Below are 12,360 nucleotides of genomic sequence, written 5' to 3'. Positions count from 1 at the left end.
TGTTTATGCTGTTTAGACTTCAGCGGACAAGATGTATATATTATATATTCCTGCAATGTTGCTTCCAGATAAATTGCTGCTGGATACTTATTTTAAATTAAATTGGACTTCTATGAGATGCGGTTTAATTTAAGTTTTTTTTCAGTTTCATTATTTCCACCCCGCATTCCAAGAGCCATAACTTTTATTTTTCCTCCGACATAGGGCTAGTTTTCTACAGCCGTAGAATTGAAAAAAATAAACCGCTATTCCGCCATCGTTTTTTGGTTTTCGTTTTTACGCCGTTCCCTGTGCGGTAAAAATTACATGTTAGCTTTATTCTGCAGATCAGTATGAATACAGTGATACCAAATTTATATCGTTTTATTTATGTTTTGCTACTTTATTTTTTAAAAACAAATTGTTTTTATTTTGTATTTTTTTGTGTCACCCTATCCTGAGACCCATATTTTTTAAAAATTTTCAGTCGATGGAGCTCTGTGAGGGCTTATTTTTTGGTATAATTTTGGGTTACATATAACTTTTTGATCATTTTTATTAACTTTTACTTATGTTAATTATTTTTTTACATTTTATTAAACATTTTTTTATTTTTAGTCCCTCAAGGGGACTTTGCCAGTGATCGTCAGATCACTCATGCAATACTTACGTATTGCAGTGTATTGCCTTTTTCTGTGCTTTGCTATTAAGCCTCCGTCTGACATGGCAGCCGCTCGTCCCCCTGCTATTTTGTCGTGGGCAATTGGTGGACAGAGGGATCCCACGCCCGCAGTCGCCATTGACCGCGGCATCTGAGGGGTTAAACGGCAGGGATCGGAGTTATCTCTGATCCCGGCAATTGCAGACAAGTATCAGCTGTATGAAACAGCCGGCATCCTCCGCTCCTGAGCCTGCCCCATATTGTGACCGCACACATCCACTGTACGTGTACAGTAGATCTTGCTAAGAGATTAATAGACATCCTAACTTATAGTATATTCCCAAGTTTATTACCAGAGATTCTTGTAATAGTTTTCATTAGGCTCTTACGGTGAGTTGTAAAAATTTTTTTTTTTATTGCTTGATAAAATGTGAATCCATTGGGTCTTGTCTTTTTATGTCCAGAAAGCCCTTTATATTTACACATAAAATAGAAGTGTATATGTCCTAGAATTAATAAATGTTAAAGCATTTGTCCACTTTGCAACTCCATTTTACAGGTTACATATAGAGTTCATTTACAGCCCTTCAGACCGGGACTGTGGCTTATAGAGGGGAGCTCGGAGCAGGAATCCCACCACCCCCCGTTACAAAATCCATATATTCCAATAGGGCATATGGAGAGTCCTTAACCCCTTAAGGACCAGACTATTTTTGGGCTAAAGAACCAGACACATTTTTCGTTTTTTAGTCTCTGTATTCTGGACTGTACAAGGCCTTCGTTTTTGTGGGATATGTTATGCTTTCTATTTTTTACCATTTTACGGTATGCATACTTTAGAGTATCATTTTTATGAATTTAATTAATGCTAAAAGCAAAAAAAAAAAAAAAATCTTCCCTTTTTCTAACCGAGTCTTTATTGTGTGCGGTATTTAAGTGGTTAAACGTCCGGGATCGTAGTTATCTCTGATTCCAGCTGTTAGAGCAGGGTCTGAGTTGTAATATTCAGCTGACCCCCGCTCCATACTCCTCCATCCGACTTTCGCTGTACATATACGGTGGATTTCGTAAAGGAGTCTTCCCTTGAATTAGATTGTGTGGCTTCCTAGATACTGGGATTTGTATGAGTGATTGCAATCTGTACAGAGCTGCTGAATATGTCATATGGGAAATAGATAAAACAATACATAGTGCAGTGACTACGTGCTACGTGTTGTAGCAGATAAAAGCTTTCGCCTAGAATTCCCCTCCTTAATCTGGTAATGTAATATCCCATATACACACTATGAAAAACTATTGGATGACATTGATACTACATTTACTACCACAAAAGATCCTTATTTTCTAAAGTAATGAACTCATTTCCAGTTAAGTTGTATTGCCTCATCTCACTGTGATGTTTGTTTTTAGCAGAATTGCATGCTGTTCCCATAAGAAAAAGCTGTTGTGTAATAGTTTTGTAACTGTTTGTCAGTTGTTTTTTTTACTCTACTTATAGAAACATGCAACCAGAAAGTTATGTGATACACTATAGTTCCCCAGGGTTAATTTCAGGACACCAGTTGTTTTAAAGGGAAAGCATTGATAAAGTAACAGATTTAAAGATGAAACGTTATAAACGTAATAAAGGCGAAGAGGGGGTGGGGGTAAAGTTGGGACAAACTATATAACTAATTCTTCCTAATTATTACTATCCAGAAATCTTAAAATCAAACTACAGATGTGTTCTCCATGGGGGAGATGTACTAATACCGGCGTTTCATATGTCTTAATAAGTAACAAGTTGGATTAAGATGCGACAAAGTTATTAAGAGGCGCACACCTATTAATAACTTTGTTGCATCTGCGGCTGTCCGTGTGCCACTGAATAAAATCTACATCAGCCAGAAGCTGGCGTAGATTACCGCTATAATTTCTGCCATTTTCAATTATAGTAAATGTGGGTGGTAGTCACACCCCTTCTGCTAAGCTGAACCCATATTTTTAAATTGGCGAAAAGGGTGGAAACTGTGTTTCCGACTTCTACACCAGAAAACTGACGTAGAAATGTTGTTAAATTCCTCCCATGTGTTTTTGTCAGCCTGTTGCTGCTCCTCTTCCTACTGGACAAATGGTGAACTCGAATGAGGAGAAAGGGATTTATAGCTTTTGTTGACCATTGACTGTTTGCTGTCAAGAACAATGTGCAGCAGCGGACAGAGCTGTGACCAAAGGGTTTACCCAACGCCCTTCGTACCAGAAACCAGGAAATAAACTTTTGTACTCAGAACTAAAATTGTTTTGTATCTTATATAGTAAAAATGGGTGACATTAAATAACTAGATTTTTCTAAATAATTAGCTTTCTTCATGTTTCTTTTCTCAAATCCTGAAAAAATCCTTGCTCTTCTGATGTCCTAGGTGCACAATAATGTAGGTATGAAGTTTACAACTTATTCAAAGAAATTTCACAGTCACAAGCACTGAGAACTTATATTTAGTGGCATAACCATTGTTTCTGAGAACTGCTTGACATCTGTGTTGCATGGAGTCGACCAACTTCTGGCCCCTCTGAGCAGGTATTCCAGTCCAGGAAGATTGGACGACATTCACAGTTCTTCTGCATTTTTGGGTTTTGCATCTTAAACCGCATTTTTTTATGTCACCCCACAAGTTCTCTATGGGACCGAGGTCAGGGGATTGGGCTGGCCACTCCATTACCTCAATCCTGTTTGTCTGTAACCAAGATGTTGTTCTCTTACTGGTGTGTTTTGGGTCATTGTCGCATTGAAACACCCATTTCAAGGGCATTTCTTCTTTGTAATTGGGCAACATGATCTCCTAAAGTATTTTGATATATTCAAACTGATCCATGATCCCTTGTATGCGATAAATAGGCCCAACACCATGGTATGAGAAACATCCCCATATCATGATTTTTGCAGCGCCATGCTTTACTGTCTTCACAGTGTACTGTGGCTTAAATTCGGGGGTCGTCTGACATACTGTTTGCGGCCACTTGTCCCAAAAAGAACAATTTTGCTTTCATCACTCCACAAAATGCTGTGCCATTTCTCTTTGGGCCCATCAATGTGTTTCTTGGCAAAGTTTAACCTATTCAGGACATTTTTAACAACGGGACCATGTGGGGAGTTCTTGCTGGTAACTTGGCTTCACTTAATCCTCTTCTGATTGTAGCAGTACTCACTGGTAACTTCAGATCTTCTTTGATCTTTCTGGAGGTGATCATTGGCTGAGCCTTTGCCATTTTGGCTATTCTTCGATCCATTCGAACAGGTTTTGGTTGCCACTTCAAGGCATTTGACATTATTTTAGCTGAGCAGCTTCTAATTTACTGCACTTCTCTGTTTTTCCTCTCCAATCAACTTTTTAATCAAAGTTCATTTTTCATCAGAATAATGTCTGGAACGACCCATTTTCCCCAGTATTTCAGAAAGAAATGCGTTATAACCAACATGTGCAACATTTGCCAACCTCCTACCTTAAATAAGGGCCAAAACTGACACCTGTTATTCCACAGAATGAATGACTTCACCAATTTAACCCCTTCACTGCTATTATTTTGAACAAGCCGATTTCAATTAATGATTCAATTACTTAGAATGACCGGCATGTACTAATTGTTGGCTCTGGTTTTTTTCTACTACACTTACAAGTAAATTATTTGCTATGTAGAAATATCACTTCTACCAAAACCTTTGATTTATCGGGTTAATGATGTTGGACTGCTATATATATATTTTTTTAACAATACTGTATTTATGATTGTGAGAAAGGAGAACTTGTGTAGTGGTTCATCCACAGGCAACCGTTCATTATGGGGGCTTTTTTTAAATGAAGACCCCCACCATAATCTAAAAGAAGATTGTCCAAAGAAGGCATCCCTTTTAATGGTGTAGACAATTCTAGCAGTGTATTTCTCATGATCCTGAAAATGAAGGGGCCATAACATTTACAAGGTATCTGGCATCTGCTAGAATAAGCTTATGCCACCGAACTCTCTATAAGGAAGTATTTCTCGGTAACATTGTGCTGCAACTAACTTTCTAATAAGGTCAAGGAGAGTACTGAGGGAAAAGCCTAGGTACTTTCCACATATATAACAGCTTTATTTGCATTTGTTGAAAACTTGTAATGAGGACGTACGACTCCCCTATTTTTCACTAAACATAATTTGACACATTGTAAGATTTTGTAACATTCAATGAAAACATACCTACAATTGAATTCCTCTATTACAATGTTAGTTAGGCCGGATTTACACGAGCGTGTGCGTTTTGCGCGCGCAAAAGGCACTTAACAGCTGCATGTGTCAGACGCGTATGATGCGTGGCTGCGTGAGTTTCGTGCAGCCGCCATCATTATGACACTCTGTTTGTATGTTTGTAAACAGAAAAGCACGTGGTGCATTTCTGTTTTCATTCACAGTTTTTACTGCTGTTGCGCGAATCACGCGTTTCCCACGGAAGTGCTTCCGTATGCTGCGCGTGATTTTCACGCACCCATTGACTTCAATGGGTGCGTGATGCGTGAAATACACACAAAGAACGGAAATGTTGTGAGTTTTACGCAGCGGACACCCGCTGCGTAAAAATCACAGACTGTCTGCACGGCCCCATAGACTAACATAGGTCCGTGCGAGGCACGTGAAAATCATGCGCGTTGCACGGTCGTATTACACGTTTGTCTATATAAGCCTTCAGTTAGTTAATATTATAAGGATGTTGTAATGAGATACTTTGACTGAAAACGTAATCAGGGTGTGCGGTAAGTTGGCACTGAGGCATGTAGATGGCAGAAGATGTTATTGGTGGTTGTCTATGCCCTGTGTCCCCAAGATTGCTAGAAGAATAGGGCTGTGGCGATTCTCCGATCCACATGCGCCTTCATCGTTTGGCTCAGATTTCTAAGTCTGTAGACAGATATTTCACATTCACTGCAATGGGACTGCATCACAATACAGATTTCCAAGGACAGACAGAAGATTAAGGTCCATGGCCTTAGGGGAACAGATCAGTTTCTGAAACAGCCCCACGGGTGACATCTTTTGACATCTCAGTGACCTGTTAAAAAAATGTTTAACCCTTTTGCTACCCTGACCATTTTCACATTTCATTTGCCATATACACAAATAAAACCTGAATTAAAAAATTAAAAAAATTATATTACACCACCATATCAATATATTTTATGAAAGTAGACACCTAGCACATTGTAAAAATTCCACCCAGCACTTTACACTCATGGGCGCCTTGTACAATGCAATTTTGCATCAAAGCAGTGAAATAGGGATAGGTGAAAAATCTCTGCGATCTAGATGCCAATATCATCCGAGTCATGGAATCGACAAGTGATAAGGTGCTCATTTTCTCACCCCTGTAGTAGAGGGATACCCCCCTCCTCTAAATGTGACCTATATTCTCTCTCATTGGCATGGGGGGTGATAACATGAAGAAGTTCCTGTATATCTCTATAAGGCTATACAGGTGGAGAGATGATAGGATCAGGCTGAGATCTTTCTTCCTGCTCTCACTTGCAGCTTCCCCCCTCCCACCCACGATGTCGAAACTTTTCATGCTGCTCCCCGACTTCAAACGAGAGCTGCGCCCTGAATATTGCACCTAGAGCTTTCAGCCTCTTTGAAAAGCTAAGACTCTGGGCTTTAATACGATACCAAGACCTAAGCTCTAGTCCATATATGCTTGTTGCGGAATTGTTTAAAGTCATGATGTATTCCATATCTCCTTGGCAGTAAAGGGGTTAAACGTGAACCTTTCCTTTAAACTGGCCACACGTGAAATAGCCATTGGCCAAAACCATAAAAATTATTGCTTGGATTGGCAGAGTGTGCATGTTTACTTCAACAGGAAGAGGGGAATAAGAGGCTGCAAACCACCTCTTGTAACTGCTTATCTCCAATGGGAACATCACATAAGAGTGCATCAATGACTTCATCATTCAATATTATTCTTGTGAGCTTGAAGTTCACACATGACAACTATAATATATTAGTAAAATGACTGGCTGATCCATCATGACAAAGATTAATTTAGAAAATAGGGTGTTGTAGTATACATTTTTAGGTGTAGACTAGGGTTAGACAGAAGCGTTCACATGTGGCCTCCACAACATCAATGTGACACCATCACCATCATTAACACCTTCCCGACATTTGTCATAAGTATACGTCATGGAAAGCAAGTGCTTCCCGCAATTTGTCGTATACTTATGACAAATGGATGACACGGGCTCAGAAGCTCATTCCGTGCCATCATCCCCGGGTGTCAGCTGTATAATACAGCTGACATCCTCTTGTAACGGCAGGAACCGGAGCTAGCTTCCCTTTGGACTGTGTGGGAGCGGCGCATGCGCCGTTCCCACACAGACAGCGTAGAGCATAGTGAATGGAACGGCTCCCGTTCGCAATCTCTATGGGGCTGTATGTGCCGTATTCCATGTCTGTATGTGTCGTTAATCGACACATACAGAGATGAAAAAAAAATGGCAGCCCCCATAGAGAAGAAAAAGACAGAACAAAGTAAAACACAAAAACACAAATAAATAAAACATTTTTTAATAAAACACTAAAAGCAAATTTATATAAAAAACTTTTTTTTTGCAACACCCTTCCTTTAAAGTCCAATGTGTCACGAGAAAACCTTCTCAGAATCGCTTGGATAGGTAAAAGCATTCCAAAGTTATTACCAGAAAGTTAGATATGTCATATTTGAAAAATAAGGCTCTGTCAGGAAGGTGAAAAGTGGCTGCAGTGGGAAGGGGTTAATGCAGGCATAAAGTGTATGCTAATGTCATAATATATAGCACTGCTTCTCCTACTGTGTGTCGCCCCCCCAGTTGTTGGTGAGGAGAAGCAGGAGAGGCAGTTTTGACACAAGTGATTATAAGCTGCACAGGTCTTTCTATGGCTGCACCAATCTTTGATTTAGCAACATAGCTCACTCATTTTGTGTTATTTTAATTCTCTACTGGGCTAAGGAGACAAACTTTTAGAAACCATGAGGTAATTTTTAAATGTTGGACTACAACCAAAAGTGAGGCCCAAACAATGGCCATGTTATGGCTAGTGAGGCCACAGTAGAAGACGATTGAGAAGCCGTGTTATAAAGTATAATGTAGACGTTCTAGAAACATACAGAGAGGTGGGTTACTTGGTAAAGCCCCCTTTCCTTTGGCATCGTCAGCACTGGGCTTTTGTGGCTTGTAGTTTGGACCGGCTTTCCCAAAACCAATTCAGTAAACAGGGAGACAGACCACTCTCCTGACTGTTAGACTTACAACATGTGGAAAGCCTGTGACCTCTGATGATATAAGGAGCCTACACATGTTCATATGCAGGACAAGGACAGTGAATTGCATTTGGCCAGACACTTCTCCACAGCTCTTGACGTTCTATATGTATGTATTTCTGTGTATGTCTATGTATTTGTGACAGTGAACCCGCACCTTTATAAATCTCGTCAACGCCACTCTTCACTGAAAATGCTTGTTATATAATTATCTGCATGTTTCTTTTCAAAGGTAGACACCAAAATTGTATGTTAATATTTCTTAAAGGGAACCTGTCACTAGGTTTGGAGCTACTAAACCACCAACATTCTGTGGTTCATGCCGCTGGGGTTTAGTATTCCAAACCTGCCCAGGTTAAAAACAGACATTTCGGGAATAATTAGCAAAGTAACTTACAACTCACCGAGAGGAGTACGGCTGGATCGGATGCATGCACATTGCGCACATGAAGCTCGCTACACTACCCCTGCGCAGTGTACTATCCTCTGTTTCATGTGCCCGATGGCGCTCTCTGGGTTATCTCGGTAAATTGCAAATCTGCCTTGTCAGAACGTGACTAACCAACCATTTCATCAGTTCATTGATCAGTCATCCTGCTCATCACACTAACATTTCATAATTGCCCCAAGAGAACATTTCTTTGTACCAAGAGAATTTGTTGTAATGGAGCATTTCAAGAAGGGTTAAACCATCACAACAAATCAGACATTTACTTTGATTGCATTGTGGTTTATGCCACAAAGTCCTGCTCCAGATGTATTCTATCTATACCACGCACAGACCATGTATTTTATCTATACCTACATTCGTCAAAGTCTTTTAGATTCTTTATATTTACTTCATTTTATATAAAAATAGCTTGACTTTTGTCAATTTGTAACTAGAACTAGTGTTTTCCCTAACTGCATGATCAACAAGAAATTAGCAATCCCATTTTTACACTACACGCTAAAAATACATGTAAAATTTGTCTTCTTTTTAAGGAGGAACACAGCGTCTACCACGCGTGGTTGGCGTTGCTTTGGCAAAGGAGCTTATATTCTCTGCACGTGTCTTAGATGGCAATGAAGCAAAATCCATTGGTTTGGTCAACCATGTTGTAGAACAAAATGACGAAGGTGACGCCGCTTACCGGAGGGCTGTTGCTTTAGCCAGGGAGTTCATATCTCAGGTAATGAAAAAATATGAACACTCTTAAAGGCGTCGTTGTTTGGATAACCTCTGTGTACAAAAGGGTTTTACGAGAACATTTCTAGATGTGGCTCTTGGTTTAACGTAATAAAGAGGGTTCACAAGCCAGTAAGTCTTCTCTTGTAATAACATGTCTTTAACTCCTCAGGGAAAAATTACGTACGTGTAGACTACTAACGAGAGGTATTTCCTACAAAATGCCTTACATGTATGCCAGAATGATAGTGCGGGCACATCACCAGTAGACTCCTACACTAACCATTTAACCCCTTATGCACCACCATCAATATCAATAAAGGGCTCCCTTTGTCTGGTCTCGAACATCATGATCTCTGCGGCTGATTGTTTTGTACTGACAGCCTTGGACCTAAGAAAGTCCCCCATCCTGTAAGAATGTCTGCTAAGCGCACACCATAGGTATGTCCTAACAGATGCCTGTGCATTTTATTTGCACTGTCGATAATTTAATGTCATCTAGAAATATGATGTGTGTTTGGATGACATTAATCCAATGCTGACCTGACCTGCGTTTCATGGTTTTTCTGTTTCTTTTTGGCTTAATAGTAAAACTTGCCATGCAAAGTACTCCTTTCTGTACAAAGTACTCCTTTCTTTGATAATCAATAAAAAGAGATGATAATGGGATTTTAAAAAAATACTTAAAAAATAGTTAACTGAGAGAAAAAAAATAAGAGCACAAGTGCAAAAAAATTATAATTTTTTACAATAAACAGTAAAAAAAACATACATATATTTGTTATCTTGATATTGGTATCAACCCATACCATAGTTATCATGTCAATCTAGGTGAATGGTGAACAATGTAAAAGAAAACATGAGACAAACGACTTTTTTTTAATATATTGTGCTATAGTAAGAAAAAATTATATAATAAAGTCTATATTAAATGCAACCCAAAATGATGCATAATAAATCTACAACTTGCACCACAAAAAACAAGACTAAACAACTAAAAAAAAGTTTTGGTTGATGCAAGGAGGCAAAAACAAGAACATTCCCTTGGTTCTTAACCCCTTAAGGACACGGCCAATTTTAGCCTTGAGGACAGAGCAATTTTTTTTACATTTCCCTCTTTGCATCCCGACGCTCATAACGCTTTTATTTTTTGTACGACGTAGTTGTATGAGACTTTGTTTTTTGTGGGACGAGTTGTACTTTATGTACGTACCATTTTTTGGTACAAATACATTATCGTTTCATTTCTATACATTTTTAATTAGATTAAAATGCAGAAAAAAAGCAGTTCCGCTGCAGTTTTAATATTTATTTTTTTACACCATACACCGATCATCATAAATAATGTTATACATTTGTTGTACAGGTTGTTACGGTCGTGGCGATACCAAATATGTCTATATTATTTTATGTTTTGGGACTTATATTTTAAAAAGTTTATTTATTATAAAAAATGTGTGTTTCTGTGTATTTTATTTACTTTTTATTTATTTATTTACCATTATTTTTTTTTTACATTCATTTAACTTTTTTTTTTAATCCCATAAAGGGATTTATCATTTTGATTTTGATTTTGTAACTGTAATGTACTGGCATAGATCTATATGCCAGTACATTAGCCTGTTACTGATCGTACACAGGCAGTTGTTAGGGCATACCTCAGTATGCCCTAACAACAGGAAATATGTTCAGACAGCCCTGGGGTCCTTCACTGGACCCTGGGCTGTCTGGCCATACGAGTTGTGGGCTTTGATCGCGTCACAGTTATTTTCTGTGACGCGATCAATGTGCAGTCCCCTCTCCTTGAACGCCGCGATCAGCTGTCATCGCGGCGTTCAAAGGGTTAACAGCGGAGAGAAGATGTTTCTCTCCTCTCCGCTGTCAGAGCGGGGCCGTGGCTGTGTATTACAGCCGTTGCCCCGCTGTCGATCGCGCCCACAGACGCGCGCAGGGACGGCTGTCACACAGGACGAGTATGCTCGTCCTAATGCGCGAAGTGCTCGCCGCTCAGGACGAGCATACTCGTCCTGTGTCGGCAACCAGTTAAAGGGGTATGAAATGCCATCAAAGTCTGATCGGCAGGGGTCCAACTGCTGTGACCCCTAGTCACTAAGTAGCTGATTAACCCTTTCATGACCCAGGGTCATTGATGCCCCTGTGTCCAGGTAAAATTGTCCATTTCTGATATTCACTTCTTTAAACGATAATATCTTTGCAACTGCTTTGAATATCACAACTATTTTTACTTTGTTTTTACAAGAATTATGAGGCTTTAATTTTCTAGCTTAGTTTAATTCCATGTTTTACATTTTTATTATGAGCAGACAAATCACCAAAAATTTGAAAAAAAAACACTTTTGTATTTTTTTTATATATATTTATCTGGTATTTATGTGTGTGTGTGAATATAATATAATATATATATATATACACACACACACACACACACACACACACACACACACACACACACACTGTTGCAGCTCAGTTAGCCTAATTTAGAAGAAGACTAAAGAGATAAAACAAAACTTTTCGTACCTTATCTGCCCAGATAAGGAAGCACACTGGCTCCATTATCTCTGGGCAGAAGCAAGGGAGGGGGGAGGTGTCGACACACAGGGGGAGAAAGAGATAAGTGGGACTGCTTCATTGTGAGCAACATCTTTTTTTTATGAAACGAAGTCAAAGAGGTGTCGGCACTTGTATAGAGAGCCGACACATAGATTAGTGCAGGGCTGCTCACACTGAAGCAGCACTGCACTCACTAAACCTGTTCCAGGCTGTCGACGTCTATACTCGTGCTAACTGCACGGGGCATCGGCAGTTAGAACGTAAATAGCCGTATGGCAGTCGTGAAGGGGTTAATATAAAAAAAATATAGTGAGATGATGTTAAAGGGTAGCTAAACTTTCAAAAAACGTCTTTCATGTCATAGTAACATATCAGAAGTTTTGATCGGTGAGCGCTGAGCCGCTTGGTTTCTGATCGGCTCTTCACGGAAAGCCATTCAATCGGTGTACGGGCTCAATAGAAAGTCTTTGAGCCTGTACACCAATTGGTCCGCTTTCCGAGAAAAAACTATCAGAAACTAAGCAGCTCAGCGTTTACCCGAGCGCTTCTGCTACTTTGTTTTAGCGATCAGTGGGGGTCTCCGTGCTCGAACCCCCACCAGTCAAGATTCCTGATATGTCACTATGACATGTCAGAAGTTTTTTGAAGGTTTAGTTACCCAAGTAAAGGCAGACA

General features: G+C 39.5%; 1 protein-coding gene across 1 annotated transcript in view; it reads left to right on the top strand.

The window, feature by feature from the left end:
• Nucleotides 1–12,360, top strand: part of AUH (AU RNA binding methylglutaconyl-CoA hydratase) — a 232,352-nt gene that overhangs the window by 212,046 nt on the left and 7,946 nt on the right. Inside the window, exon 7 of the mRNA XM_075852664.1 lies at nucleotides 8,931–9,118. Coding sequence (XP_075708779.1) covers nucleotides 8,931–9,118 — 188 coding nt within the window. The remainder of the gene's footprint in view (nucleotides 1–8,930; nucleotides 9,119–12,360) is intronic.

The sequence above is a fragment of the Rhinoderma darwinii genome, chromosome 1 (assembly GCF_050947455.1).
Source record: "Rhinoderma darwinii isolate aRhiDar2 chromosome 1, aRhiDar2.hap1, whole genome shotgun sequence".
NCBI lineage: Eukaryota > Metazoa > Chordata > Amphibia > Anura > Rhinodermatidae > Rhinoderma > Rhinoderma darwinii.
This window is presented reverse-complemented; position numbering and strand designations above follow the sequence as displayed.